The sequence below is a fragment of the Hippichthys cyanospilos genome, chromosome 15, assembly GCF_059441005.1.
Source record: "Hippichthys cyanospilos isolate Australia breed blue-spotted pipefish chromosome 15, RoL_Hcya_1.0, whole genome shotgun sequence".
NCBI classification, from domain to species: Eukaryota; Metazoa; Chordata; class Actinopteri; order Syngnathiformes; family Syngnathidae; genus Hippichthys; species Hippichthys cyanospilos.
The window spans coordinates 19,529,081-19,556,980 of NC_142383.1; the positions used below are offsets into that span (position 1 = coordinate 19,529,081).

General features: G+C 62.7%; 4 protein-coding genes across 19 annotated transcripts; all 4 read left to right on the forward strand.

Moving 5' to 3' along the window:
• Positions 1-1,889: 1,889 nt before the first annotated feature.
• Positions 1,890-8,225, forward strand: scarb1 (scavenger receptor class B, member 1). 4 transcript variants are annotated; one of them, XM_088435003.1, is made up of 13 exons: positions 2,880-3,314; positions 4,236-4,396; positions 4,480-4,621; positions 4,681-4,884; positions 4,955-5,050; positions 5,462-5,577; positions 5,643-5,809; positions 5,972-6,090; positions 6,711-6,784; positions 6,871-6,922; positions 7,095-7,244; positions 7,339-7,402; positions 7,892-8,038. In XM_088435003.1, the coding sequence occupies exons 1-13, from the start codon at positions 3,195-3,197 to the stop codon at positions 7,897-7,899; spliced, it is 1,473 nt and encodes a 490-aa protein (XP_088291129.1). In that variant the 5' UTR covers positions 2,880-3,194; the 3' UTR covers positions 7,900-8,038. The 4 variants fall into 4 exon arrangements, with proteins under 4 accessions (XP_088291127.1, XP_088291126.1, XP_088291128.1 ...); XM_088435001.1 differs by lacking the exons at positions 2,880-3,314; positions 7,339-7,402 and adding an exon at positions 1,890-2,074 and having other exon boundaries at positions 7,892-8,225; XM_088435000.1 differs by lacking the exon at positions 7,339-7,402 and having other exon boundaries at positions 2,877-3,314; positions 7,892-8,225.
• Positions 8,226-8,367: 142 nt separating this feature from the next.
• slc4a5b (solute carrier family 4 member 5b) lies at positions 8,368-20,746 on the forward strand. 12 transcript variants are annotated; one of them, XM_088434980.1, is made up of 26 exons: positions 8,368-9,208; positions 9,892-10,052; positions 10,612-10,800; positions 12,639-12,768; positions 12,841-13,001; positions 13,075-13,233; positions 13,334-13,435; positions 13,783-13,838; positions 14,711-14,868; positions 14,979-15,066; positions 15,154-15,308; positions 15,387-15,512; positions 15,591-15,765; positions 15,832-15,965; positions 16,032-16,212; positions 16,389-16,479; positions 16,693-16,724; positions 16,798-16,989; positions 17,307-17,420; positions 18,240-18,401; positions 18,936-19,114; positions 19,184-19,256; positions 19,616-19,684; positions 19,759-19,932; positions 20,040-20,210; positions 20,452-20,746. In XM_088434980.1, the coding sequence occupies exons 1-26, from the start codon at positions 8,679-8,681 to the stop codon at positions 20,458-20,460; spliced, it is 3,771 nt and encodes a 1,256-aa protein (XP_088291106.1). In that variant the 5' UTR covers positions 8,368-8,678; the 3' UTR covers positions 20,461-20,746. The 12 variants fall into 12 exon arrangements, 10 of the variants coding, with proteins under 10 accessions (XP_088291106.1, XP_088291099.1, XP_088291098.1 ...); XM_088434973.1 differs by lacking the exon at positions 17,307-17,420 and adding an exon at positions 17,576-17,689; XM_088434972.1 differs by having other exon boundaries at positions 15,154-15,512.
• An 893-nt stretch (positions 20,747-21,639) lies between these two features.
• LOC148412303 (blastula protease 10) lies at positions 21,640-24,130 on the forward strand. The gene is made up of 10 exons (XM_088435007.1): positions 21,640-21,801; positions 21,869-21,901; positions 21,974-22,027; positions 22,835-22,878; positions 22,955-23,024; positions 23,101-23,215; positions 23,313-23,485; positions 23,621-23,702; positions 23,770-23,891; positions 23,959-24,130. The coding sequence occupies exons 1-10, from the start codon at positions 21,750-21,752 to the stop codon at positions 24,099-24,101; spliced, it is 888 nt and encodes a 295-aa protein (XP_088291133.1). The 5' UTR covers positions 21,640-21,749; the 3' UTR covers positions 24,102-24,130.
• wdr45 (WD repeat domain 45) lies at positions 23,621-27,818 on the forward strand. Of its 2 annotated transcripts, none has more exons than XM_088435004.1 (11): positions 23,621-23,702; positions 24,795-24,936; positions 25,796-25,870; positions 25,951-26,055; positions 26,121-26,226; positions 26,294-26,388; positions 26,452-26,531; positions 26,916-27,124; positions 27,192-27,293; positions 27,361-27,506; positions 27,583-27,818. In XM_088435004.1, the coding sequence occupies exons 2-11, from the start codon at positions 24,888-24,890 to the stop codon at positions 27,690-27,692; spliced, it is 1,077 nt and encodes a 358-aa protein (XP_088291130.1). In that variant the 5' UTR covers positions 23,621-23,702; positions 24,795-24,887; the 3' UTR covers positions 27,693-27,818. The 2 variants fall into 2 exon arrangements, with proteins under 2 accessions (XP_088291130.1, XP_088291132.1); XM_088435006.1 differs by lacking the exon at positions 23,621-23,702 and adding an exon at positions 24,119-24,260.
• Positions 27,819-27,900: the final 82 nt, after the last annotated feature.

Below are 27,900 nucleotides of genomic sequence, written 5' to 3' on the forward strand. Positions count from 1 at the left end.
TCTTCGGTCGCCGCCGCTATTTGCCGCGCCTTTTCTGCCGCGGCTCGACCGCCGACCCCGTCGTCGTCGTGGACCGCGACTGAGCCGGCTTCGCTCTCACGTTTGCCGCCGAGTCGACGTCCTGGCGGGCGTGGCTTTCGTCTCGCTCTTGATGTCTGTGACACGAACTTTACAATCGCCTTCTTAGTGACTCCACGCGCGCGCCTTGTTTGTACGAGCGTCCGCCGATGCGGCCGGAGAGAAAATTCACCTATTTGGGTTGGGGCCAATACCGGATTGCGCGCGGCGGCTTCATTTCTTCACGACGACCACCAAGCCTCCGCTGAGTACGTTTGACATTTTTGGGATGACTGCGGTTTGTCATGCGCACATTGCGGATGAAATGTTAGCTGAGGGATGGCCCCGTCTCAGGGAGGGCGGTAGAAAGTCGGGCGGGCGGGCGGTATAAAGTCGGGCGGGCGGGCGGGCCGGCCGGCCTTACCGCCGCCGGCGTCAGATGAGCGAGCGCGGCGAGCGTCATGTGCGCGGCGCCCAAGAGAGGAGCCCTTCATGGCCAAATGCGCCGCGTCCGTGGAGAAAGCTGTCCCGCCGCAGACTCGCCCCTTTTGTGCGCGGGACGCCGCCGGCCCCGAGCGCGCCCGCGCGGCCCCGAGCGCGCCCCGCCTTTTCCCAATCTGCTCGCTTTAGGCCGGTCGCCTGTCGTCGGGCAAAAATTGCCAGCGCAGCGCAGAGCGAACGGCGGCATGGTCAGCTGGGAACTTTTGAGGATGATGTCCAAGCGCGTTGGTCGTGGCGCAGCGGCATCGCCGCACGCTTACCAGAGAAGCTATCCTCATGTCGTACTAGCTTCACGCGCGTCGCGGTGTCGTGACCGCCACCCGCCCGATGTTCAAACAATAGAAAAAAGAAAGTTCCCGCAGGGAAAGGGGCCGTCGCATTTGGAAAGTCGCCGCCGGGAAAGGGGCCGTCGCATTTGGAGACGGACGGGTCTCGATGCCGACGCGTCATTCTGTTGAATGTCGGCGCCGATAACCGACGGGTCAGAGCGACGCTCCGGAGAGTGAAAGTGATCGGCGGCCACCGGCTAAGCCATTCACGTGCGGGGGAAGCCGACAGGGTGCGCCGAGCGGCGTGTGGAGTAGGTCGTTTTTCCTTTGCATAAGCGGCCCCCTCAGACGGCGGGAACGTTTTCGTTCCGAGGTCCGCGGAGCGCACCGCGCACGGCTAAGCGCTTCTTCGGCCGACCGGATTTCGGTCCGCGGGTGCGCGCGTGGCACGGTAGCGGACCGGACTGATCCCGCCAGGAACGGCGAGGCCGCCGGTCTCATTAGGCCTCGCTCGCGTCGGCTCTTTGTCATCTGACTTCAATGTGACTTCCTTCCTTCCTTCCAATCAGCAAAGTTCCACAAAACAGAAAAAAAGGGAAGGCGATTGCTCGTTGTGTTCTTTGTGCCTCGCAGGCAAATTTACCAGCGCGCGAGGTTTCACCACATCCTGCGCGCGACGTGTCGACTCTGTGACACGGGCTCGCAAAGGGAAAGGAAAGCTCGGGTCTTGGACGCCCCGCGCCAGGAAGGACGCCGGCCCTCCGCGGTCCCGAGCGCCGGCCGTGCGTCTCCTTCGGGACGTCGGCCCATCTCTCGGGTTTGGGGAAACGCGGGCGAGGTCCGGGGGAGGCCCGTCGCGCACGCCGGCCTCCTTCCGAGCATCCGTTCCGGCCGGGCCGTCTTTTGTTTGCCACTTGAAAGATTGGGCACGCACGCAAAGGGAAGCGTGGGCGTGCGCGAGGCCGCCGCCTCGGGAGGAGTGAGCCTTCCTCCTTCGGAGGCGGCTCCTCCTCGGGGACGGAGGAGGGGGAGGAGGCGGCGGTCCTATAAAGCGGACGGGCCGGGGCCCCCGTCTCAGTCCTCCGCCGAGGAAGAGAGGAGCCGCACACGTCCCTTCGTCCTTCGACATGGCCGCGGGCAAGTCCAAGGTGGCCGCGGGCTGCGCGGCGGCCGGGGCTCTGGCGGCGCTATCCGGAGTCGTCCTCATCTTTGTGGGCCGGGCCGTCATGAAGGACCAGATCATCAAGGTACGATTATCTGAGAGGCCCTGCAAATCGGGTCCGGCCGGCGAGCGGGTCTTGGGGCGCAGCGGGCGAGGCGAATTTCATAGTCGATTCCTTCTGTGAAAGTCTGACGGGTGCACCAGATCTGAGGTACACCCCCCCCCAAAAAAAGAGACCTCTTCGAAAGCAACTTCTTGTAACTCGCTTTGAAAGCTCAATGACATACCAAAAATGGAACTTTTTGGAGGGCCTTGACACAAATGAAACGCATGATTGTTCCAAATACGTTCTCGTGACCTAACCCTAACCTGAGGATGCTTTAAATAGGAATATCTTTGGCTTTTGGTTTGCCGATCCAAGCGTTACTTCGGCGTCGTTCCTTCCGATTCCGACTGAGCTCATCGCTGCTGTCCCTGACTGTTTGAGCTCAAATGTTTTTTTTTAAGTCCCCTTGCAACCTCAGTGGTACAGCACAAATGAGGAACGGGAGTGTGATGGGGTGCATGAAGAAATATTCCACATCAGAGCTCATACAAGCTCTGAAGGAAGCGTTCAAGTGCGGCAAGTGCGGACGTCCCATTTGAAGTCCGCGGCCCAACGGGTTAGGGTTAGGGTCTACTTTTTACGTTAGCGGCCTACTTTACCAACGCAAAATGGAATCATTTGATCACTCGCACGTGATTAAAATGCGCTCAACTGACCAAATCGCACTTCCGCTACCAACAACAACAAAAAAAGTGAAGCAAACCCACGTGTTCGTGTTGAGTGGGATGCGGCGAGCTTTGCCCGCTCCGCATTCGAAAAGTTCTCGTCGCGCGAGCGCAGGCGGAGGCGGACTCCATTTCCCAGAGTGCTCGACGGGGAGGAGCGGCATCCGCGGCGGCAGAGCAAAGCATGCCTTCGCGGCCCGGGCTATATATGAGATGGCGAACGGACGAGCGCCTCAAACTCTCTTACTCGGCCGTTCAAAAAGCGTGAGCTGGAATGTGTCCGCGTCGGCGGCGGTGAGGCGAGCTCCTAGCTCCGCGGTCGCTGTCGAGTGTCTTCGGCCGGCCGGCGCCGACTCGGGCTCGGGCTCCGGCTCCGGCTCCGGCTCGCTCGCGGCCTAACGCTTAGCTTCTCGGCAAAACAACAACAAGCGGCGATGGCGGCCGGCAAAAGCAAAGTGGCGGCGGGCCTGGTCCTCTCGGGGGTCCTCGCGCTGCTGTGCGGCGCGATTCTGGCCGTCGTGGGACCGCTCGTCATCCGCGAGCAGATCGTCAAGGTGAGTCCCGCGTTCCCCGCGGACGCCGAACGCCGCACGCCGCAGGGGGTGCCGAAGTCCGGCCGGCCCGCGACACGTGAACGCAAACCGTCGACTTTTGGACGGGCTACTTTCCTATGCCCGACTTTCTTTTTCTTTCAACTCGTCATTTCGTTCCACTTGAACGGAAGCGTCTTTCGGACTCGCTCGGCACCGAATAAGAACGTCGTTTGCTCGCGAAGGGCACGGCTAGCTTTCAGTTGGTTTCTTGTGGGCAAGGAATGACTCGAAATTTGCAAATCGAAAACAAACGTTCAATCTGATGTCCTTTTTTCGGTAGACGAGGAGTTTCTTTGCCGCTGCCCGTCGTGGGACAATCCCCAATCTGCTTGCTGAATCATCGTTTCGCGAACAAACACTTTCGTGCGTTACCAATAAGGTTTCAAGTCAGGTTTCTTGTCACGTGCACGTTGTAGGAACGAGCGAAAAGCTTTCTTAACAAAAACTCAAGGACCAAGTCAATACAAAACAAAAAGTATAAACAACTCATAAGTGGCAGAGAACAAGCATGAGCCTTAAGCGGGCGGTTTGTGTACAAATATCGGCAATCGGGTGGAAGCGCGGACGGTATCTCAGGTGCATCCATACTGGAACAGGACAAACACATGCCAGTTGATCTTTTGTGACTAAAACAAAAGAAAACCAAATCCGCAACGACCCAGCCTGCCCGTCGACGGGCCCTCGCACCGTTTCCGCGCATCACGGTGGACGGCGTGCGCCGCGTCCTGCCGTAACCTCAAGTCACCCCGCGCAACCATTCGCTCGTTTATCTTTATTGATGGCCTCCGATAAACTCGTTTAGATTAGCGGCGGTCGGTGCCGCGTCACCCTCCGTCGCTTTGCGGCGGTCGTCAAACGCAAGCCTCGCGTGTGTGGGCGCAGAACACGGTCATCGACCCGCAGAACCGGATGACGTACCGCATGTGGAAGGACGTACCGGTGCCGTTCTACATGTCGGTCTACTTCTTCAACGTGCTCAACCCCAAGGAGGTCCTGAACGGCGAGAAGCCCGCGCTGGAGCAGCGAGGCCCCTACGTCTACAGGTGGGCGCTCTCCCGGGAAACCCCGACCCTCACCCCGGCCTCCTCCCGTGACGCGGGCGGGCGGGCGCTCCGTGTCCGAGCAGGAAGCGCATCCAGAAGGACAACATCACCTTCCACGCCAACAACACGGTGAGCTACCGGGAGTACCGGCGTTACTTCTTCGAGGCCGACCTGTCGGCCGGGAACGAGTCGGACGTGGTCACCATCCCCAACATGCTGGTGCTGGTGAGTAGGCGAGCGGCGCGCTTGGCCTGGCGGGCGGGAGTGACGTCGGCGTCCCCCAGGGCGCGGCGGTGATGATGGAGAAGCTTCCGTTCGCCGTGCGCTTGATGATCAGCGCCACCTTCAAGACCTTCAAGGAGGGGCCCTTCCTCACCAAGACTGTGGGCGAGCTCATGTGGGGCTACGACAGCGGCCTGGTGGACTTCCTCAACAAGTACCTTCCCGGGATGCTGCCCTCCTCGGGCAAGTTCGGCCTCTTCAGCGAGGTGAGGGGCCCCCGGGAGCCCGCGCGCCCGGCCGCCCCGCCTCCCCGGCTGACGCGCCCCCCTCGCGCAGTTCAACAACTCGGACACGGGCCTGTTCACCATCTTCACGGGCCAGGACGACATCCGCAAAGTGCACAGAGTGGATTCCTGGAACGGCCTCACCCAGGTAAGCGTTTGCCGGGGAAGGGGCGCTCGCTTCTTCCCCTCCGCTCGGCCGGGGTCGCGACTCCGGCCTTCCGACGCGGACTTCCGGCCGCGGCTCTCCCGCCCATCCCCCTTCCTGACATTTTTCTAACCTCGGGCCGAGGAAGCGGCCTCCTCGTAAAAACTTTTCTCTCTGCGCGCAATGAGGCCGGCGGCGGCGCTTTCCTCTTCTGGCAAAAGCTCGCGTCGGCCGGCAGGCAAAAGTCGAACCGGGACGGGGGCGCGCGACGTCCCGTCCCGTCCCGCCCCGCCCCGCCCCGCCCCGCCCCGCCCCGCCCCGCCAAACGCGAAAGGGCCTCCCGGCGCAGAAAGGCACAAGTTTCCGAGCGGGAGCGACGCGCGAGGTGACGGGATGTGACCCTTTCTGCTCCAGCTCAACTACTGGCGGACGCCCCAGTGCAACATGATCAACGGCACGGCGGGCCAGATGTGGCCGCCGTTCATGACGCCGCGCTCCACGCTGCCCTTCTACAGCCCCGACGCCTGCAGGTGGGCCCCCGACCCGACCCTAACCCCCCCCCGCCCAACCCTCCTGACGCCGATGCTGCGGGCAGGTCCATGGAGCTGGTGTACCAGCGGGCGGGAAGCATGAAGGGGATCCCCCTCTACCGCTACGTGGCGCCCAAGACGCTCTTCGCCAACGGCAGCGACTACGCCCCCAACCAGGGCTTCTGCCCCTGCCGCCAGTCGGGGCTGCTCAACGTCAGCAGCTGCCGCCAGAGTCAGTAGCGCCCGCCGCCGCGCCCTGTCCGCATTGAAAAGAAAGCGCCCGCTCTTTTGATAGTCGGGGCCGGGCCGAAAGTCGGGGCGCCGGTGGCCGGCTGACCGGCGGGCGCCGGTGGCGCGCTCGCTCACTCGGGGCCGCCTTGTGCCTCCCGCGCAGATTCTCCCGTCTTCATCTCGCATCCTCACTTCTTCAACGCCGACCCGGTCCTGCTGGACTTTGTGCACGGACTCAGCCCCCAGGAGGACCGCCACGGACTCTTCATAGACATCCACCCCGTGAGTACGCGTGGGCAAATTGTTATCTTTGGCCTGATAAAGCGGACGGCCGCTTTATGGCGCTGGGCGGGCCCAAACGCCTCACCAGATAAATTGTTCATCTTGTGCGTCGACAAGCAGACTTTGGGTTTTGTGTCAGGGTCACTGTTTTTTTTTTTTCTTTTTTTTTAAACCGCGGTTTTGTAAACAGGCACGGGTCAAAGTTCACACAAGCGCTTTCCTGCGCACGCGTGATCAAAGGCAACGCGGCAATAGGACCGTCGGCGCGTCAGCCTCATAAGCTTCCTGCCGCCGTGCTGGGTTGACGCAGGCGCGCACGCATCAATGGGCATCGCAGATAAGCTAATTGGATAATGCCTTTACAGCCGCATTCGCGTGGAAACGGGGCGGCGACCAAACGCCCGGCGCCGCCTGCGCGCTTTGAGTATCGGACGGGCGGGCGGGAGGGACTCCGCAAGGAAGGGGTGCAAACGTAGGCGATGAGGCCGCTACATATGGCCGGGCGGCAAAACAGGACGCGGCAATCAAGCGCGAGCGTTGGGCTTCCTCTCCCACGATCGCGCCCCGCCCCCGGCCTCCCGCGTGCCTCGTTAACGCGCGCTCCGCTTTTGTCTCGGCAGCAAACGGGCGTCCCGCTCAACGTGTCCATCCGGCTGCAGCTCAACCTTTACATCAAGCGGGTGTCCGGAATTACGTAGGACGGCTCCCCGAGCGCCGCGGCCCGCTTCCTGTTTGCGACCTTGCCTCCCAACGCCCGCATTCCTCTTCTTGTGCTTGCAGCGAGACCGGGAAGATCCCCGAGACCGTCATGCCCATGATCTGGTTTGAAGAGGTGGGCCGCCTTCATCCGGGAAGGGGGGCGGGGGCCGACTCGTACCGAGCCAATCCGATCGAAGGGAGCGCTCGCGCCTCCCGGCCCAGTACCGCGGAAACGCCGGGGGGGGGGGGGATGCGCCCCACGCCTTCCCCCGTTTGATTGGCCTCGTGTGCGTGTGCGCGCGCAGAGCGGCTTCATGGACGGGCCCGTCCTGGACACCTTCCACACCAACCTGGTTGTCCTTCCCGCCCTCATGGAGGTGACGCAGTACGGCCTGATCGCGCTGGGCCTGGCCGCCGCCGTGGCGGCCGCCCTGGTCTGGCTCCGCATTCGCAAGGTAAGCGCCGAGCGACCGGCCGGCCGGCCGCGCTCCTCCGACGTCCGCGAAGTGGCGCCGAGTCGTCCTCCCGCTCGCTCCGCTGCTTTTACAGGGCACCCGGGAAGGTCCCGCTCAAAGCCAGGCCGCCCCGGAAAAAAGCGCGCAGGGAAGCTCAGGTGGGTGCGCGGGAAGGGCGGCGGGGATGGCGGGACGGCGGGGAGCGGAAGACGCCGGCCGCTCGACCGACGCCGTTTGACCTTTTCCGGCCGAGCGCGCCGTCCTTTTCGCCCCCCTCGCGGCTCGGTCGCAGGCGTCCGGCTTTTGAAGGTAGAGGGAAAGGAACGTTCGACCGGGCCGGCGGGGAGAAGTTTGACGCGACGGAAATGAAAGCGGGACGCCAGCAGATGCGCGGGCGGGGCCCGGGTCTGGAAATTGAGCCCCCAAAGTCCTCGCGGCCGGGGAAAAGGAAACGGCTTATAACACCGCGAGCCAGAAAAACAAAAGAAAATGCGGAAAATCCGGGGCGTGGGCTGATCGCAGGCCGACATTTGCGGGCGTCCCGCAAAGACCCACGAAAGCTTTTTGCTCCTCGGCTGCAAAATCGAAAACGTGCGGGATGCCTGAACAAGACCAGCGTTTATTGGCGTCTTTCTTGTCTCGCGCAGATAAATGAGGGCGTCCCGCGCCGGCCCCCGCGCCCCGATGCCCGACCCCCCCCTTTTTGTGCCCGCGGAAAGCGGCGCGAGCCGCCGAACGCCAGGTTGATGAAGCCGTCCGCCGGCGTGGCCCGTCTCGCCCCCGACGGGCGCAGGGGGAGGGCTTTGCTTGCCGGGCGGGAGTCGAGACCGTCGTAATGGAGATGAAAGGCAAGCGCCCCGCTTGGCGTGCGGATCCGGGGGCGGGGCCGCGGCCTTCCTGCCAAAAGGCTTCCGTGTCCATTTGATTTTCTCGTGCCTTTTGTATCAAATGTTCCAAGCGATTAAAGCGTTGTCACGACAACCCGACTTGTGTTTATGACCCGGAGCGAAGGGGGACTTTATCGGACAGGACGGGAAGATGGATTGACTTCAGAATGTGCTTGTGACGTCGCAGGTCCGACCGAAGGAAAAAAAAATCAAGCATTCGTTGAAAGAAACAACGTTCGACGGCCTGAGGTCGGGCGTGATGCCGCGGGAACCGAGCAGTTCCCTTGGTCTCCGCAGGGTGCCGCTGTTTCGCTCTCATTCCAATGCCACGCTTGGGCCAAGTTGCCCAAAACGGATCCTGTGGAACGGTCCTCCCGCGCGGCCTTGCTTAGGGCACAAGCTGCGTCGCACTTGTTTTTATCTTGTTTCGTTCTTTACTTTACTTTTTTGTGACAACGCCGGTCGCTGATGAAAACGAAGAGCTCCGAGACTCAGGCGTCTTGCTTGGAAAAAGGCTTTTATTCTGTCGTTCCAGTACATACTGGCGATGTTAGAAGCGGGCTCCCACGAGGTCGAGGTGGCACTCACGAATGTGCTCTCCCTTCCCGCTCGAAGCACGTGTCCCGGACCGGCCCGGCCGTTTGCTTTACTGCTGGGAGGGTTAGGCGCTCGGGGGTCCGGGCAGCCCCAGGGCCGTCTCCGTCTTGGCTCACGCTCGCCCGCCTTCCAAGTTACACCGGCAAAAGTGGCACAATGGCACTTTGGCCAAATACTACTGACAAGTCGACGAAGGGTCGCGTGCCGATATGCGCGTACGACACAGGAGTCCTCCCGACGCGGGTCCCGCTACTGCATTTGGAAGTTTCCCGGTCGCCACGCCCCTCTCGGCGCCGTTCCACGGGAATGGAAAATGCGCGTCGATGGATGCCCCGCAGGTAGGCGCGCGCGCGTGCGCAGTCGAGACCGCGCGCGCAGCTGCCTCACTCGGCGCCAGCTGCCGTCCGAACTCGGCCGCTCCGACGCTCGGCTCCGCTTTTCGTCCGGACTTTGGCCGTTGGCCTCCTCGTCCCAGTCCAGGTAAGCGCCGCTCACCTTCGTTCCGTTCCGCGTCGCGCGCTCCGTCGCCGTCGTGGCGTTTCTTCCAAATTGGCCGCTGCGCGCGCAGGGTGGCGGCTGTGCCGCGAGGTCGACGCCGGCGCGGTTCGGTTCCTTGAAGCCCTCTCGAGTCTGACCCGAGGACGAAGAGCGGCCCAGAGGCGGACGAAAGGCAGCGTGCGTGTGACCTTCACGGTGGCTGCTCGGGCCTCAGCAGCTGCCGAGCCATCCTCACTGACATATATTGATCACTCCCCGCGGCGCGCCACGCGCACACACGCGCACACACACACACACACAGGAAGTCAGGGAAGCCACCGTCAGTGACCGATCGTCACCTTCAAAGAGGTCGAAATGCAAATGAATCCGCTTGCAGCAAAAGATTCCAAAGGTCACATCATGGCTCTTTGAAAGCGTCCCCACCCTAAGTTGAAGATTTGCCGCCAAACACAGTTTGGCCATTTTCTGCGCTAAAATTTTCAACCAGCGAAAGCTTGCCGTCGCCTTGCAAAATGTCTCCTCCCCGACCCCCGAATGAGAGCAAAAGTAAATAACCGCAAGGTTTCCTCGTGGTATTTGGGGTCGCCGCGACGGTCTTCCTCCCTAACCAAACGTCAGCCGCTTACCAAGCCGTGTCACCCGTCCGCCCTCTTGTTCTTGTTCAGGATGGCTCGGCACCAGTGGCAGCGCCCCGCAGACGGAGGCCATTGGCGCCGCGAAGACGACGACGACGAAGGCCGCCGCCGCTACGACGACGACCGAGACGACCAAGATCGAGACCGCCGGCGCGAAGACGGACGCCGTTGGCGTTACGACCGCGACGAGGGTGAGCGCCCGCGTGACGCCGTCGGCCCGAAGACGGATAGGTCGCTCGGTTCCCGCATTTATGGAAACCGTCGCGAAGGGCGAAGTTCGGGCATCGGCAGCCGGCGGATTTTGTTTTGGTTTTTTTTTTTCCGGGGGGGCAGAAGCCGGCCTGACGCCGTCCTAACGTACGGCCGGCCACCAGTAAGAAATGTGAGGCGGCGTAGGCCCTCCTGGGCAGAAGTCGCCCTTTCATCCGACCGTCAGAGGAAACGCTGTCCCCGAGAGGCCGGCGGGAATCCTCGCAGCTCCGGAAAGGCGCTTTTCTGGAACCCCCCCCTTGAAAACTGATAACATTTGCCCGCATCCCCGCTTCAAACGCCCTCGCAGATGTGGAGAGCGTCCGTGGTAGACCGCCACAGCCAAAACGGCCAACATCGAAGGCGGCGACGATCAAATGCGAGTCGAAGATGATTTAAATGCGCGCGGCGCTGCGCAGGATGAGGAGCGGGTCGCCGAGGGGGGTCGGGGAGAGGCGGTCGCGGGGCCCGGAGTGACCGCGTGTTCTTCGCCCCGCGTAGATCCGGAGGCCTTGTACGTGGACGTCCCGGCCTCCCACCGCCGGAAGCGACGGCGGCGCCGCTCGTCCGACGGCGGCGGGCGCGTCACTCCGCGCTGCCAGGAGCGCCGGCGGCGAGCCCGCCCGGACTCGTGCCGGGACAGCGACGACGAGGACGACCGGTGCCGCGGCGGGACCGCCGACCCCTCGGGTGAGTGGCCGCCTTGGCGTCCCGGGCCGGTTTGATTTCAAAGCGGCCTCTCCTCCGTTTCGCACGTTTTCCATGCGACCGCGGATCGCCGGCCGGGTTTATCGAAGAAACGCTCGCCATCGGTTCGGGATCACGTGGAAAAGGGATGGACGCAATTCTCCCACGGCAAAAACGTTTTCACGGTATAGATGGTGGCCCTCGGGTACCTCGTCCGCGATCGACCTGCCCCCTCTCAAAACCAGCCGCCGTCGCTTGCAGATTTTCGGTTTGTTTTTTTTCCCACCCTTAGCAACGTTCGAGGCGATCAGGCGTCCCGCTAATCTGGGCCCGCGCATTCAGCACATTCCGCAGGCCCGGGCCCCCGAGGGGGCGGGCCGGCTTTGGAGCCGACTAAGGAGACGTCGGCGCAAGCGAGTCACTTGCGAGCGAGCGCGCGCCGAGCGAAGAGAGTTCCCGCCAGGCCTCCGACGCGTGAGCTAAAGTCGCGACTCCCGAACGAGATGGCGGAGCGGCCGTAAGCCGGCGCGTCGCCGACTAGCGGGCAACGGGGAGCCGTCCGGCAGCGCGGGGCGGGGACGCTCGGCCCGTCATGGCTTCTTCCGGCGCAGGTAACCGGCGGCGACAAAGACCCGCCCGACTAACGAACGCAAAGAGCTTTTTCAGACGACTCGTCGCCAAATTCGCATATCGGCCACTAACCTGTCGCGGAAAAACAACATCTTTGCGGCGACAACTCAATTATCAAATGAACGGACTGCGGTTGGTTTGTCGCGGGGCAACTGCTTTTCACCTTGTTTGGGGCAAATCGCCAGGACCGTACGCCCTCTCGGCACATCCGAGGCGCTCTGACGATCGCTCCCGATGGCGCTTTGTCTGCTTTCAGCCAACGTTGGACATTTTCAGCCATTTTTTGGCGGTTCAAACACAGAAACGTGATCCATCCCTTCCTTTTAGATGTCACGTCTGTGGCGTTTTCGCACAGTTGAAATGAAATTTTGGAAGAAAGGGACGGAAGCTGAGCCCCCACATGATGAATTAAACAAAAACTTTGCTGATCTGTCATGGGCGCAGACACGCTAGCGCTAAATGGCGGGGCGGAAAGCGATAGTGCAACTCTGCTAGCAGCTACCGCTAAAGTTTTGGACAACTCACGTTTTTAGCTAACACGCTAGCACTAATTAGCTTCGCGGAACCCGCTCGTGCAACTCCTTGATGGGCGGCCGAACAAGATGCCAAATTTTCAAACGGTGCGAGCGAATCGACGCTCTGCCTTTCCATTGGCCGTCACCCCGCGGCGCCCGTTAGCTTCAGCTTCGATTGCCGGTTTTCCCGGGGAATTACGCACTTTACTTAATGCGAACATTGAGAAGTGTCGATGACGTCATCAAACGTGTCGGTTGACCCGAGCTAAGCCTTGCTTGTTTTAGCGAGAACGAGAAGCTTATCGTAGCCGGCGTATCTTACTTGGCATCGAAGTTAAGCGCGCGCGCCGCGCGAGGGAAGCGAGGCGGCAAAGGGCAGCTCCGAACGCCTCCGGGCCGGCGGATCGATGAGTATCGACCCATCGGGGCTAATTAGAGCAGCCGGCTAACGGGTGATCGCGAGAAGGGCTCGCTCTTGCGGATAAAACGTGCCAGGCGACCATTGGTGGCCGGGGTCACACCAGCGACTCCCGCGCTCGGTCAAAAACGCGTACCGTCACGGCGACCTTTTCCGCTGAGCCAATCGGGGCGTCGCTCTCCGGAGACGGCGCCGAAACCCGGAGCCGGAGGATGCCGGCCGGACTGCGGGATGGGGTTTTGGTTTCGGAAGTGTTGACGGCGCGGGCCTCGCCGCAGTGTCGCCGGCGGCGGAGCGGCTCCGGCACATCCTGGGGGAGGACGACGGCGGGCCCACGCCCACCATCTTCACCGAGATGGACACGCTGCAGCGGGAGGGCGGGGAGCTGGAGTGGAAGGAGTCGGCCAGGTGAGCCGCGCCCGCCCGCCGGCCGGCCGGGGGCGCCCTGACGCCCCGACCCGCCGGCCTGGCGCTCCGCAGGTGGGTGAAGTTCGAGGAGAAGGTGGAGGAGGGCGGCGAGCGCTGGAGCAAGCCGCACGTGTCCACGCTGACGCTGCACAGCCTCTTTGAGCTGCGCACCTGTCTGCAAACCGGGAGCATCCTTCTGGACCTGGAGGCCTTCTCGCTGCCGCAGATCGTGGGTGAGACGGCGCCCCCGTCCCGACGGCCGAGCCCAGAGGCGCGCGTGACGCGCGCCCCGCCGCGTGCCCGCAGACGAGCTGGTGGAGCGTCAGGCGGCCGACGGCCTGATCTCGGAGGACGCCAAGGACAAGCTGGCGTTCGTGCTGCTGCGCAAGCATCGCCACCAGACCAAGAAGCCCATCCATCGTTCGCTGGCCGACATCGGGAAGTCGTCGTCGTCCGCCGCCGGCGGTAAGCCGGCGTCCGCGCCGCTTTGCGGGCTTCTAACATGCCGCCGCCTGCTCGCTCCGCCTCTTAACCCCGACGCCGCCCCCTCCCCCAACCCGCTCAGACCGCGGTCCCCGGGCCAACCCGATGGGCGGCGCCGGCTCCGCCTTGCGTCGCTCCGCCGAGGACCTGGCGACGCGACGCGCCGGCGGCCTGGGACGCCTGCGTGAGTCCCGCGCGCGCCGCGCACTCCTCTCGCTCGCCGACGCTAGCCCACTAACGCTTTGCTTGCTTTCGCGCAAAACTGAAATGCCCTTAGTTTGATAGATGGGACCGAAACGGCAAATCCGAAAGTTTTCCAACCACGGCGAAAACGGGAAAGAAACGGACTTAGATCCTGATGTTCATTTGAACGTTTGGCTGCGAAAGATTTGGGCGACGCTCGAGCCGTCAGAGCAAAGATGTTACGGCATCCCTTTTGTGTTTCTCGAGGCGAGCGACGCGTGAAAGCGATCGGGCAGGAATTTGGCTGGCGGCCGCCGACGTGAACGCGTCTTTCTGTGCCCTTTGCAGATGCGGCGCAGAGTCGCAGCATGAACGACATTTCGGAAAGGCCCAGCTCCGACCAGGTGAGGCCGCGCAGCCGCCCGCGACTTGTCCCTCCGGTCCCGCCTAGCTGCCGCGAAGCCGGCGCGTGACCTCGGCCCGCCGCGTTGGCATTTTAAGATCGGAAGATTAGCCGGAGCTAATCTGGCCGCGACGCCCGGGCTTTCACCTTGAGGCTTTGCGCACTTCCTCTGCGATTTGGCGCCCACGCGTCAACTCGTGACCGGTCGGCGTGATGCGCGGACGTCATCGTCCTCCTGCTTCCGGTTCAGGGTCCGGGTCTCACTTGGTTCGCAAAGCGCGGCGGATCGAGTAGAACAAGTAAGAAGAGGAAAATAGACAAAGAACAAAGGAACCTTTTGAAACGTGAGCAGGAGTAAAGACAAAGCCTCGACGGCCACGGCGAACGAGAGGATGGTCCGGAAGGGAAGTGGGCGCCTTGCGGTAGCAGGCGGAAAAAGCTGCCTCGGCGGTGGCGGAGCAGGCGGGCGGGTCTCAATCGTTTGCCGGTCTCCGGGCGATGCCGCTCGGCGATGAGAACGGAGACCTTTCGGGCTCGGGCGTCTCGGTCGGAAAAAGGTTTCATGAACGGTTTCATACCTGGCTCGCTGCGGTCAAGATGGCGGGCCCCCACGCGACCGCCGGGCCCCGAGGCACACCCAAGGAACGCCTATGTCACTGTCGTCCGACCGAAAAGTTTTACTGACAAATCTACCGCGACGACGCTTCAGCAAATGACCCCAGAAATGAATCAAGGTAAATGAACGTGGTTTGAAGGGATCCGTTTGGGCGACGCCGGAAAGGAGCCGCCCTCGAATCTTCACGCCGAGCGCAACGAGATCCCGAGCAAGCATCCTCGCGAACTCGCGCGCAGCCGCCGCTCTTTTTTGCGCAGATGAAGAACAAATTCATGAAGAAGATCCCCCGCGACGCCGAGGCCTCCAACGTGCTGATCGGCGAGGTGGACTTTCTGGAAAAGCCCTTCGTTTGCTTCGTGCGCTTGGCTCAAGCCACCACGCTGGGCGGCCTGACCGAAGTCCCGGTGCCCACCAGGTGGGCGACGTTGGCGTCTTGGCGCCCAGGCCAAAAGACGCGGCGTAGCCGCAGCCGCGCCCGTTTCCGCCAGAAACGTTTCCGGTTTGTGAGCAGGTCTCGTCCGGCAGGTTCCTCTTCATCCTGCTGGGTCCTCACGGCAAGACCAAGTCCTACAACGAGATCGGTCGGGCCATCGCCACGCTGATGGTGGACGACGTAAGTGGCGCCCCGCCCGCCCGCCCGCCCGCGCGTCCGCGCGTCCGCTGCCTGCTTCGATCCGACGGAGTCTCCCCGCGCCGGCAGCTGTTCAGCGACGTGGCCTACAAAGCCAGGGAGCGCGAGGACCTGATCGCGGGCGTGGACGAGTTCCTGGACGAGGTCATCGTCCTGCCTCCGGGCGAATGGGACCCCAAAATCCGCATCGAACCTCCCAAAAAGATTCCCTCTGCGGAGATGAGGCAGGAGCTCGGCGCCGCCCGATGCCGGCGGCGGACTCGGGCCTCGCCTCCAGCCGCTGTTTTTTTGGCGCCCGGCAGGAAGTCCGTGCTCAACCTGAACGAGCCGGCCCAGACGAACGGGGCGGCCGGGGGCCCGGCCGACGGACGGGACGAGCAGCTTCCCGTCCAGCACGAGGTGGGAGAGGAGCTCAAGTTCACCGGCAGGTGAGAGGCCCCCCCGAAGCCGGGTTTGGCCATTTTACGCTCCGAGCCCACTCCCGGCCCGGGCCTTCCCGCCCCAAGGCTCGGCGGCGGCCTGTGGTTGGACGTGAAGCGGAAGATGCCGTGGTACTGCAGCGACATCTACGACGGCTTCCACATCCAGACCGTTTCGGCCGTCCTCTTCATCTACCTGGGCTGCATCACCAACGCCATCACGTTCGGGGGCCTGCTGGGCGACGCCACCGACAACTACCAGGTGAAGCCGGGCTCTCTCAGAGGCTCCTCCCCCGAGGCTCCTCCCCTGAGACCCCTCGGTCCCCAGGGCGTGATGGAGAGCTTTCTGGGGACGGCGCTGGCGGGGACCGTCTTCTGTCTGTTCGGCGGCCAGCCGCTCATCATCCTCAGCTCCACCGGACCCATTCTCATCTTTGAGAAGCTCCTCTACGAGTTCTGCAAGTAAGCGGCGGGCCCGGCGGCGGCCCAGCCACCCGAGCGAGCTGACCCCCGCGCCTCCGCGCCCAGGGGCAATGGCGTGGACTACATGGAGCTGCGCCTGTGGATCGGGATCCACTCCTGCCTGCAGTGCTTGGTCCTGGTGCTGTCCGACGCCAGCTACATCATCCAGTACATGACCCGCTTCACGGAGGAAGGCTTCTCCAGCCTCATCTCCTTCATCTTCATCTCGGACGCCATCAAAAAGATGGTCCGCCCAATTGCCGGGCCACCGAGCATGCCGCTTTCGTCCCGCCCCGCGCGCCTTTGGCCAGCCGCCGCCGCGGCGAAAGAGCGCCCCCCGCCAACGCTTCCCTCCGCTCGTCCTGCGCTCGATGCCGCCTTCCCCCGAGGCCTCGCTAAGCGTCCGGCCGCTCCTGCGTGCAGGTGGGCGCCTTCAAGTACTACCCCATCAACCGCGCCTTCAAGCCCGACTACGTCACGTCCTACAAGTGCGACTGCGTCCCCCCGGACCAGGGTGAGTCCCCCCCGCCGCTTTCGAGTCCTCGGCGCTCCTGACGACTGTCTCCTCCGTCCCCCCCATCCGCACGGGGCCGCGGCCCGAAATGGTGAGCCAACTGCCATATTCCCGATCGGGTCGGCGGCGGCGCGTCCCGTTCGCCGCGCCCCCTTTTGCGCTGACGTCATTGTCGCCCCGCTCTTTGGCCAGCCCTTCAACGCGACCTTTCAGCGCCGCTGGGCGACGACAACGCCTCGCTTCTGGTGAGGCGCGGCGCCTTCTCCCCCCTAACCGGAGCGCCGGACGCGAGCCTGACGCCAGCCATTGTGACCGCAGTTCAACGTGAGCGATCTGGACTGGACTCGGCTGAGCAAGAAGGAGTGCGTCAAGTACGGCGGCGCCCTGGTGGGCAAAGCCTGCAAGTACGTGCCCGACCTGGCTCTCATGTCCTTCATCCTCTTCTTCGGCACCTACTCTATGACCGTCACGCTGAAGAAGTTCAAGTTCAGCCGCTACTTCCCCACCAAGGTGAGACGCCGAGCCGGGCCCGTCGCTCCCTCCCGCCGCTCGGCCCGCACGTTACCCGGCCGACGACCGCGCGCAGCGGCCGGCGCTTTTTGTCGAGACGGCACGGACCAAAAGCGAACGCGCCGCCGCCGACGCAACCGGGCCCGGGCCGAACGACACGGCTCCCGCGGCAAATCTGGCCTTTCGCCGTTCCGAACGGGCGCCGGGTTCCGAAAGCCAGCCGCCGATCGACAAAAGGGGCCGAGCCGGCACCGAAGGTCCGTTCGGCCGGACGCGCTGGCCGGCGCGTGTGACCCCGGGCCTTCTTCCCGCCGCAGCCGCGTCGGCTGATCAGCGACTTCTCCATCGTCATCTCCATCCTCGCCTTCTGCGGACTGGATGCCCTCCTGGGCCTAGACACGCCCAAACTGCACGTTCCCATGCACTTGAAGGTCCCCCCCACCCCCCGCCCCGAACGCACCTTTCGCATGCCTCCCCGGTAACCCCGTAGCTGTAGCATCTAGCCGGACGTAGCGGAACCGTTGACTAACGCAGACATCTTGGCTTTCTCCTCTTCGCTGCCTTGGTGTGTTTGTGCCACGCTAAGCTAAGGAAGCTAATCAGTGATTTTGCCATCTTCATGTCAATCATGTCCTTTGTGGCTCTGGATATGTTGATGGGTTTAGACACGCCCAAACTGATCGTTCCCACTGAGCTCAAGGTACCTCGTCTCTCCGCTTGACTTTAGGCCTTTAGACTTTGATACCCGTTTGATGCGGGTGTCCTGAAAGGCTTTGCGCCGCTTCGCTCCTTTGCCAATCTGCGCCCAAAGAGTTGCGGCTATTATTTTACGACTCCGTTGCCATTGTTTTACCGCTCGATTGCTCGATGAGTCATATTTGCGCAAAAAAATACTCCGTCTGTGTGTGTGTGTGTGTGTGTGTGTGTGTGTGTGTGTGTGTGTGTGTGTGTGTGTGTAGAGAGAGAGAGAGAGAGAGAGAGAGAGAGAGAGACACGCACACACATACGCTTTGGGGCGAAGCTAGCAGCGAGGTTTCGATTCTGCGATTCGGAGACGTCCGATCAAGGGACTCCGGGTTTTACGCTCGGGATCCCGGCCCTCGCCGGCTAGCCTTAGCGGTCAAAGTCCGCCACCGCGAATGGAACGCCGGCCACCAAATGGCAGCCGTAACTCTTGGGTGAAGCGGCGCGAATCCTTTGCAGATGCGGCGCACGCCCGGATCCCAATTGAAGCCGGGCTTGTTTTGCAGCCCACGCGCGCCGACCGCGGCTGGCTGGTGACGCCGTTCGGGAAGAACCCGTGGTGGTGGTACCTGGCCAGCTTCGTGCCGGCCCTGCTGGTCACCATCCTGATCTTCATGGACCAGCAGATCAGCGCCGTCATCGTCAACCGCAAGGAGAACAAGCTCAAGGTGACTCGCCGCTCGGCCTTCGGAGCGCGGGGCCGCGTCAGCCGAAGCCCGCCCCGGCCTCTGCCCGGAGACGTTGCGGTCTTTGGACCTTGCGGACACGGGCTGTCTGCCTTCTTCGCTTCTTCGAGCCGTCGCACCTGGCCACGGCGAGTCAAAGCAAATTTTCATGGGTCTTTGCGTCTTTGATAAAAGCTGTTTGAGCCAATCAAATTAGGATTCGGAGGAGAGTTTCCGTTCTTGAGCCGAGCGCCGCGATAGACGTCGACGCGAGCGTAGATCGGCCACCGGATCGCGAGCGCCGAAGCGGAGAGGACAAACTCGGTTCCCGCCCTTGAAGCGGAGAGGACAAACTCGGTTCCCGCCCTTGAAGCGGAGAGGACAAACTCGGTTCCCGTCCCCGAAGCGGAGAGGACAAACTCGGTTCCCGTCCTTGAAGCGGAGAGGACAAACTCGGTTCCCGTCCTTCCAAATTCCCATGGACGGGAACCCGGCCCGGAATTAAGGTACGTCTCCGTCCCCTTGCCCTCCCTGCAGAAAGGCTGCGGCTACCACCTGGACCTGTTCTGGGTGGGCATCCTGATGGCGCTGTGCTCCTTCATGGGCCTGCCGTGGTACGTGGCCGCCACCGTCATCTCCATCGCGCATATCGACTCGCTCAAGATGGAGAGCGAGTCCAGCGCCCCCGGGGAGCAACCCCAGTTCCTGGGAGTCCGGTAAGATGGCGCGCCGCCGCCGCGCCGGCGCCATCTCAGTTTCCTTCTTGACCGGGTCGCCCTCCTCAGCGAGCAGAGGCTGACGGGAACGCTCGTCTTCGTCCTCACGGGACTTTCTGTCTTCCTCGCGCCCGTCCTTCAGGTCGGTCCCCGGGGCGGCCCGACCCGTTTCGAGGAGCCCGCCCGCTTTCCGGAAAACCCGATCGGCTCCCTCGGAACCACCGTCCGCTCTTTCCCGGCCGATTTCGCCCGACCGATCTTCTCCCTGTCCCCGCCGCCTCCCCGGGAACCCGTTCCTTTCCTTTTCTCCGCTTCCTAAAGCCGCTTCGGAAACCCGCTCGTATCCCTCTTCCGAATCGGATCCGCTTTGGCAACGGGGGCCCGAAGGCTAACAATGAATCAACTTTCCCGGATTAGCGTTGACTTAGCAAAGCGCGCTAACGGCATAGCTGACGTGCCGAGCCCGTCGCCGGCGAGCTGACGGCCGTTCTCGCGTTGCAGTACATCCCCATGCCGGTGCTGTACGGCGTCTTCCTCTACATGGGCGTGGCTTCGCTGAGCGGCATCCAGGTTGGCCTGAGCGTCGGCTCCGACCGCGTCCGCCCGCCGCCCGCCGCCCGGCCCTAACGGCCTTTGCCCGGCAGTTCTGGGAGCGCATCAAGTTGTACCTGATGGCCCCCAAGCACCAGCCGGACTTTGCCTTCCTGCGTCACGTTCCTCTGCGCCGAGTGCACCTCTTCACCCTGGTCCAGATCACCTGCCTGGCCGTCCTCTGGGTCCTCAAGTCCACCTTCCTGGCCATCATCTTCCCCGTCATGGTGAGCGGCTCCGCCTGTATGGCCGAGCGCCGCGGGCGGACCGGGGGGCCGGGACCCATCCCCGGAGCGCCGAGGCTCCCTCGCTGACGCGGGCGTCCACCCGACAGATCCTGGGCCTGATGGTGGTGCGCAAGCTCCTGGATATGATGTTTTCCCAGCACGACCTGGCCTGGCTGGACGACATCCTGCCCGACAAAGACAAGAAGAAAAATGAAGACGACAAAAAGAAGAAGAAGAAGAAAAAGAAGGCGGCGGTCGACGGCGAGAGCGATGAGGAGGTGAGGCGAAAAACCCCCTTCCGTCCGGGGACGCTGACGGAAGCGCGAGCAAAGGTCCGTTTTTCACCCGTCCTTTTTATGAGGTCCGCGACGCCTCGGGATACGCCCGCGGCACTATGGGGAAAAACGCCTTTGCCCGTCTTGCGGGGATGTGGCCTCTGCGCTCCCTTCGCGGCCAAACCTGTTGATCGCGCGCAAGGCCGTTGTCAGCAACGTCCCGCTTCTCTCCTTTGTCCCGCAGTGTTGCTGAGCCTCCGGCTAACGGCCGGAGCCCGGCGAGTCCCGGATGACGTTCTGACATCGTGGACCTTTGGGGTCGCGGCCGGACGTCGGACGCCCCGCCTCTTTCTGCACCGCTTGCCTTTTGTTCCGATTGCGACGACTGCGCTTAGCCCGACCCGGCGCGTCGGCTCCTCCCTCTCGCGCCTCCGCCGATTCCCGAGCGGACCCGCGTTAACTCTCCCTCCAGGGCCTTGAGCTGCGATTCCCACCCTCCCTCCCTCCCTCCCTCCGCGTTTCTCCCGAATAAATACGAAGACGAAAAAAACCTTTGCTTTTGTTTTCCGCGCCACGTAGCGGCCAGCTAACTATTCAGCGAGAGCGGTGCGGATCAGCGTTTGGACACGTCGGAGCTGCCCGGGGAAAGCCGGAGACCGACTTGGCTCAGTAAGCGCCGCGTGGGCTTTCTGCGAGACGGGCGGGCGGGAATACAGGGCGGGCTCCGCCGTGCGGCCGCCAATCGATTCGGCGGGGAAAAGGGCAATCTGGGGTCATCCCTTCGTGTCGTTGACCGCGAGGAAGATCGTTCGCGGCGGGGTCTTGGCTCAATGGACGCTCTCTCATTGGGAAGTGCTTTTACCTCCGCGGGATCGTTCCTAAAGCGTTCCTTCGTCACGCGTGGCCGTTTACGCTTTGTCGATGCCGCAGTATGAAAATATCAAAGGTCGAGGCATCTGAAATAAAAATGTCTCGTGGGGTGTTTTTACAGGGCCATCTATAGTTAGGCGTTTTCCTAAAAAAGGTCTGAGCTCACCGAGTCGCTTAAGTTCGTCTCCCCGCTGCGCATAACGTTCGCGACGGCTTAAGGCGGCCGTGTCAAACATACGGCCCCGGATGATTGTGGAATATAAGGTACAAAAATGAGCTGATTCATTATCAGTATCCGCAAAACTTGTGGAGTATCGTGACGTTGATTTTGGTCAGAAGAATCTGAACTTGTTGGTTTAGGTTCTGTAATTGTATGGCATGGTTATCTCAGTCCGGCAAATTTGGGAATAGATTTTCCCCTATGCGTTCCGTCGACCCATTTTCAAGGTGGGGGTTTTCCTTGTTTTTTTTTTTGGCTTCATCAGACGTTTTTTGAAGACTTCGAGGCGGCGAAAAGCTGGCCGTCTTTTTCTCTTGGCAGCTTGCAGCGCTGTCCTCCATCCAGTGGGGGGCGGAGGGAGCCCTGGGCAGGGTTAACGAGCTCATGAGCATATTTAAGGAGGAGGCGCGCAGGTGAGGGCGTCATTGCTAACGAGCCCAGCCGGCATCAGCATGTTGCCGCCTCTCGCCGCGCTTTTCTTCTTGGCCGGACTTCCGCCGGCGGGTAAGGCCACCCCTCTTTGTTCCTGCGCTCCGGGCGGCTTTTCTTACTGACGCGCGTTTGGTCGCAGGCCGCTGCGTGCCGCTACCGCTCCAGGACCGAGGTAAAGTTCGCGCGGCAGCCGGAGCGCGCGCCTTCGGTCGGGCTAACCGCTTGTCCGTCTCCCCCCGCGCAGACGTCCTCGCCAGAGCGCTGGAGTACAGCCGGAGGAACCCCGAGACGCTGGCAGGCCAGTGCGCAATTTCGATGGCCAAATGTTGCCAAATGTCATTCCTCTTCTCAAAGTCGGGGGGGGGGGGCAAACGTGACGCCTGTTCAAGTTGACCCGTAGCGCAGGTGTCCACGTGCGTTCCTCGGGACGGTGCATGTTTTTGACGTTCCTCTCTCCAACGCATCCGATTCAAACGCGCTCATCGGCTGATGAACGATACGGATCGTTTGAATCTGCTGCGTATGAGGGCCGAACTTGGCAAAGGGGCATGGCACTGTGAAACGTGTGACCCGCGGCGGTGTTTCTCGATCCCATACGAGCTAGGGCTGGCTTCTTCCTTTGGAAAAGTCCGGAGGCGCGCCAGCAGCCCAAATGTTTCAAGTGTGAAACTCGAGCAGATATTAACAATGGAAGGTAATCCTTGTGAAAGTTTGTGCTTCCGCCCGTGGATTTCTTCCATGTTTACCCTGCGGCGGGCGCGCCGCTCTCACGGTTGACGACGCCACATTGTTTCCAAATGAAATGCGGCGGCGCGTCCCTTTGAAGAAGGCTGACCTCCAGCCTCTAGGAAGGATTGACTCAGAAGGACGTGGCGACATATGCAAAAGAAAACCACGCGCCCATTTTAGAAATGCCAAAAGCAGGTCCAGAAAGTGAAGCGGCCGCCGCGTTTCGGCCTTAGCCGCGGCCGCTTCCGTTCGGGCCGTCGTCAAACGAGTCGATTAAGCCGCCGGCCGAGGGGAAGCGCGTGCGTTAAAGCCAAAGCGCGGCGGGCTTTTGAATCCGCGGACCTGATTTTGCCGCGTCCTGCCGACGCGCGGGCAGGTTTGATGAACGACGCGGTGGCGGAAGGCGACATGCTGCTCCCGGTGAGGGTCGGGTCGTTCGGGCGAGCCGGCGCCGGCCCTCGGCTCGCCGGCCGACCGCTCTCCCCTCCCCCGGCAGGAAATGCGCAACGCGGCGGACAGATCGTGGCCCTCCACCACCATCCCCTACCACATCGACTACGACCTGAGTGAGGCTTGACGCGCGAGCGCCGGACGCCCGCCTGGGCCGCCGACCCGACCCCCGCTCCGACCCCCGCTCCTCAGGCTACCGCGCGGACGACATCGGGGCGGCGCTCAACATGATCTCGCGGCACACCTGCTTGTCCTTCCGCCGGCGCGCCGGCGAGCCGGACTACCTCTTCTTCAAAGCCGGCGTCGGGTGTGCCCGCGCGCGCAACATTTGGCCGACGGAGGCGGTCGAGCGCCGACCCCCGTCAGGCGACCGATCGCGCCAGCGTACGTTTTGTCCTGCGCAGGTGCGCGTCCTACGTGGGCTTCGTCGGCGGCAAGCAGGAGGTGCACGTGGGCGGCGCCTGCAAGGTGGGCAACATCGTCCACGAGGTCCTCCACGCGCTGGGCTTCTACCACGAGCACACCCGGACGGATCGCGAGAAATACATCGTCGTCCTGCACGCCAACATCATGAAAGGTTGGCCGCGGGCATTTGGGAGCTCCTGGGGAAACCTGAAAGGGAGGTCTGGGTGCAATGGGGAGACAAATCTTTTCACGCTCCGCTCGTACGGCGTCTCCTCCGGCCGCTGCTTTTTCCTCTATCCCGCTCAAGGACATCAGAAAAACTTCCAGAAGCAATTCGGACAAACGTTCCAGCTGCCCTACGACCTGGCCTCCATCATGCACTACGGCAGGTAAGGCGCAGGCGCGCGTGCCACCCGGGCCACCCAAGCTGACGGCGCGCCGGGCGGGCGCGCGCAGCCATTTTTTCTCGGCCAACGGGCGGCCCACCGTCGTGGCCAAGGTCAGGAACGACAACATGGGCCAGCGCGTGGCTATGACTGCCGCCGACGTCAAGAGAGTACGCTTGCTCTATAAATGCGGTGAGCGAGCCGGCCGGCCGGCTGGGGGGGGGGGGCACAAACCTGACCGATCCGCCCTCTCGATCAGACCGAGCGCCGCAACCCGGAGCCCCCAACTCGCTCGCGCTCTTCTTCCGTCACGCGGGCAGCCCGCCCCGCGCTAGCCGACGGTCGCCGCTGGAGGGCGCCACGAACGGCAGCTCGTCGCATCCCTCACCGCCGCTTGAATAAAATTTGCCTTTGTCATGGCTGCGATGGTGCCTTGCTTTTCAAGATGCTTTTCACTCCGGCCGCTGGCGTTTACTAAACTCGTGGACTCTGGAAAGTGTGGCGATAGTGCTCCGCGACGGCAAAAGGGCAACCACGTCAAATGGAATTTCACGGCACCCCGTCCGTGAATATATAAGGCATTTGGTTTTCGTTTGTTCGGAAAGGCGTGTTGACGTCATGCGCACGCCACGTCCGAGGTCGAGCGCAGCTCCTGGTGGGCATCCCGCTTGCGCGCGGGGCACTGCGGCTTCTGCAGAACTTGATGTACTTTTCCATAGAATTCGAGTGAAATTTTATTTTGAACACATTTAAAAAGACCGTCAAGCCAAGTGCTGTACGATGAAATAAAAGCAAATAGAAAGCCAAAAGACGAGCGCGCGCGTCAGGGATGTCAGCCTTCGCGGAGGGGTGACCCGAGCTGCGGCGCGTATTTTTTTTTGTATCCGCTTCTGTCGAGACGCTGGTGCCGGAGGAGGAGGGAGGGGGGGGGGGGGGGGGGGGGGTGTCAAACGGAAGCGGAAGTCCGTACGCGTGACGTCACGCGCCGGAACAAAAACAAGCCTAGTTCTTGCGACATCTTTGTTGTGTTCCGTCGGCGCCCGGCCTCGTCGAGCCAGCCCCGTTTCTCCCCTTTCTTTCTTTGTGTGCTCGCAGCGGCTGAATTGAGCTCCGCTCGGCTTCGGACCCCTTTCCCTCCCTCCGTCCGTCCGTCCGGACCAGGCGTGCTCGGCTCGGCGCGGCGCGGCCATGGCCCAGCGCAGAGGAGTCATCAGTCTGCAGTTTAACCAGGACCACAGTAAGGAAGGACGCTTGGAACTTGATCCGCACGTTGAAGCGGTCGCAGCGGAGCGTCGAGTTGCCTCCTCGCCCAGTTGTTTGCGTCGCGCTTCGTTGAACATTTGTCAAACGTTGGCAAAATAGCAACTCCTCCGAGCCTTGGCAAACAGCCTCACTGGGGACATCCGGTGGGCGGGCGGAATCACGGCCGCTACGATCCTCAAAACGCGTGGCTCCTTCGCGCCGGGGCGTCGAGTCCGGCCCGGCCGAGGCTCTTTGCCTCTCGTTCTTCCATCGCGTCGAGCTCTCGTGAGTCACTTTGGATCAGAAAATCCTTTCACGGCTGGGACCGACGGCTAAAGGTCCCGCTCGAGAACTTCAAATCAAGATGTGCTTTCGATTTGCGCGCGGGGCGCCGGACCGGACCGGTCTCATCGGGAAAAGCGGGGCTCAACTTCAAATTGAGAAACTATTGGCTTTTCTCGGTGGCAGAATGACACGCCGAAGCTTTCTGTCAAGGCAGGGCCTGGGGTCATGAGTATAAACGGCTTCCCCGTTACAAAATCGTTTCTAGGAACAGATTTCACCGAAGTATCCGCCCGCCCGCCCGCCCGCCAAAGACGCCCCTTTGAAAATGTCTTTTGTGATCTAGCCTAGCCTTTCGGCCCGCCGCCCGACCCTATCGGGAATAAAGAAGCCGAGCCTTCCGCTCCGGCGTCCGATGTCAAATATCGCTCGCGTCGATTCCCGAGTCGCCTTCGGGCGCGCCGAGCCCAGTATTACTTCTTTTTTTCGGGGAGTGAGGCTTTCGACGCACCGGTTCCGGTAGACCGGGCCGACGCCGTCAAACGTCTCACCGGTGGGCGCTTGCGTCGCAGGTTGCTTCTGCTGCTCCATGGAGTCGGGCGTGCGCATTTACAACGTGGAGCCCCTGATGGAGAAGGCCCACCTGGGTGAGTGGAGATGCTCCGCCCTCCGGCCCGGTCCGTCCCGTCGCCCGCCCACCCGCGTCCTCCGTGCTTGCGCTCCGCAGATCACGAGCAGGTGGGCAGCGTGGCGTCCTGCTCCATGCTGCATCGCTCCAACCTGCTGGCGCTGGTCGGCGGCGGGGTCACCCCCAAGTTCTCGGACATATCGGGTGGGTGGCTCTCCCGCCCTTCCCCGCGGGGGCGGCGGAGGCCGTGACGTCCGCCGTCTTTTCAGTGCTGATCTGGGACGACGCGCGCGAGTGCCGGGACGCCAAGGACAAGCTGGTGCTGGAGTTGACCTTCACTAAGCCGGTGCTGGCGGTCCGAATGCGGCACGACAAGTGAGCGCGCGCCGGGCGGGGTCGGCGCCGCCCGCCCGCCCGCCTCATCCGCCCGTCGTCCTCCCAGGATAGTCGTGGTGCTGAAGAACAGGATCTACGTGTACAGCTTTCCCGACCGGCCGCTCAAGCTCTTTGAGTTTGACACGCGCGACAACCCCAAAGGTGAGCCGGCCCGGCGCCGTGCCCCTCGCGCTCGTTTTGCGACGTCCCTCCCTCCGCCCGCAGGACTGTGCGACTTGTGTCCCAGTCTGGACAAGCAGCTGTTGGTCTTCCCGGGACACAAGTGCGGAAGTCTGCAGCTGGTGGTGAGTGAGTCCGCCCCCTGCGCGCGCCGCCGTACCGGAAGAGAAAGAACGGGGGGGAGGGGGCGTCCTCCTTATGCGGAAGATGCTACAAACAAACAAAGCCCTCCGAGGTCGGAAATTAGGGCTTCGCGTGTGCCAATTTTTAACCCTGACCCCCTGTGCAAATTTACAATTCGCCTAAATCGGGCCGAACCGCGCCGAGGACCCGATAGTGAGGAAAAACCCAAAGCGGGCGGCCCCGGTTTGAAATTCGGGGCATTCGCGCGCGACACACTTTTGCAAAAGCGCCACTCGGCTCGGCCGTTTGCCACGGATGAAGCGGGCCGGGCGTAAGTGTCGCGCGGCCCGCCGTGCCTTCGCCCCCCCCCCCCCCCCCCCCCCCAGGACCTGTCCAACAGCAAGCCCGGGACTTCGTCGGCGCCCTTCACCATCAACGCCCACCAGAGCGAGATCGCCTGCGTGGCGCTGAACCAGCCGGGCAGCGTGGCCGCCTCGGCCTCCCGCAAGGGCACGCTCATACGCCTCTTTGACACGGGCAGCCGCGACAAACTGGTGGAGCTGCGCCGGGGCACCGACCCCGCCACGCTCTACTGGTAAGGCGCCCGGCGCCGCTCGGCCCTTGGGCTTCCGTCGCCGAGCCGCCCCGCTTCCCGCCCGCAGCCTCAACTTCAGCCACGACTCGTCCTTCCTGTGCGCGTCCAGCGACAAGGGCACGGTCCACATCTTCGCCCTGAAAGACACCAAACTCAACCGCCGCTCGGCGTAAGACGGCCCGCCGCCGCGCCCGCCCGCCCGCTCCCTCCCTTGATCGCGCGCGCCCGGCCGTCAGGTTGGCTCGCGTGGGCAAGGTGGGCCCCGTGATCGGTCAGTACGTGGACAGCCAGTGGTCGCTGGCCAGCTTCACCGTGCCCGCCGAGTGCGCCTGCATCTGCGCCTTCGGGAAGAACACGTCCAAGAACGTCAACTCCGTCATCGGTCGGCCGTCGCCCGCCCGCCCGCCGTCCCCGGAGGCGGCGGCCCGCGCTAACCCGGCTTGCGCTCCCTCCCGCAGCCATCTGCGTGGACGGCACCTTCCACAAGTACGTCTTCACGCCCGACGGGAACTGCAACCGGGAGGCCTTCGACGTCTACTTGGACATTTGCGACGACGACGACTTCTGAGCAAAGGGAGGAAGGACGCTTCGCGCGGGGCTCGCCCGCCGTCGGACTTTTAGAAAAATGGACACAGGAGCGCCGTCGTCTTTTGTTGTTGCTTTATTTGCTTGAAAGAAAAGCCAAGTCCCAAAACCCGCTCGTGAATGTCAGTCCGTTCGCGGCGCGCGCGCGATTTAGGACGAGCGTGTCAAACTTCCCTCCCGTCTCCAGCCGA

What these genes read in the sequence shown, in the direction of transcription:
- LOC148412303 (XM_088435007.1), top strand. Translation starts at nt 21,750, where the DNA reads ATGTTGCCGCCTCTCGCCGCGCTTTTCTTCTTGGCCGGACTTCCGCCG. An exon ending in CCACATCGACTACGACCTGA is followed by an intron (nt 23,025 to 23,100) that starts GTGAGGCTTGAC and finishes CCCGCTCCTCAG; the next exon opens with GCTACCGCGCGGACGACATC. An exon ending in TCCATCATGCACTACGGCAG is followed by an intron (nt 23,703 to 23,769) that starts GTAAGGCGCAGG and finishes GGGCGCGCGCAG; the next exon opens with CCATTTTTTCTCGGCCAACG.
- scarb1 (XM_088435001.1), top strand. Translation starts at nt 1,955, where the DNA reads ATGGCCGCGGGCAAGTCCAAGGTGGCCGCGGGCTGCGCGGCGGCCGGG. An exon ending in TGAAGGACCAGATCATCAAG is followed by an intron (nt 2,075 to 4,235) that starts GTACGATTATCT and finishes GTGTGGGCGCAG; the next exon opens with AACACGGTCATCGACCCGCA. An exon ending in TCCCCAACATGCTGGTGCTG is followed by an intron (nt 4,622 to 4,680) that starts GTGAGTAGGCGA and finishes GGCGTCCCCCAG; the next exon opens with GGCGCGGCGGTGATGATGGA.
- wdr45 (XM_088435004.1), top strand. Translation starts at nt 24,888, where the DNA reads ATGGCCCAGCGCAGAGGAGTCATCAGTCTGCAGTTTAACCAGGACCAC. An exon ending in CAAGTTCTCGGACATATCGG is followed by an intron (nt 26,056 to 26,120) that starts GTGGGTGGCTCT and finishes CCGTCTTTTCAG; the next exon opens with TGCTGATCTGGGACGACGCG. An exon ending in GACCCCGCCACGCTCTACTG is followed by an intron (nt 27,125 to 27,191) that starts GTAAGGCGCCCG and finishes TCCCGCCCGCAG; the next exon opens with CCTCAACTTCAGCCACGACT.
- slc4a5b (XM_088434972.1), top strand. Translation starts at nt 8,679, where the DNA reads ATGTTAGAAGCGGGCTCCCACGAGGTCGAGGTGGCACTCACGAATGTG. An exon ending in GAAGTCCCGGTGCCCACCAG is followed by an intron (nt 14,869 to 14,978) that starts GTGGGCGACGTT and finishes CTCGTCCGGCAG; the next exon opens with GTTCCTCTTCATCCTGCTGG. An exon ending in ACGTTCCCATGCACTTGAAG is followed by an intron (nt 17,421 to 18,239) that starts GTCCCCCCCACC and finishes CTTGTTTTGCAG; the next exon opens with CCCACGCGCGCCGACCGCGG.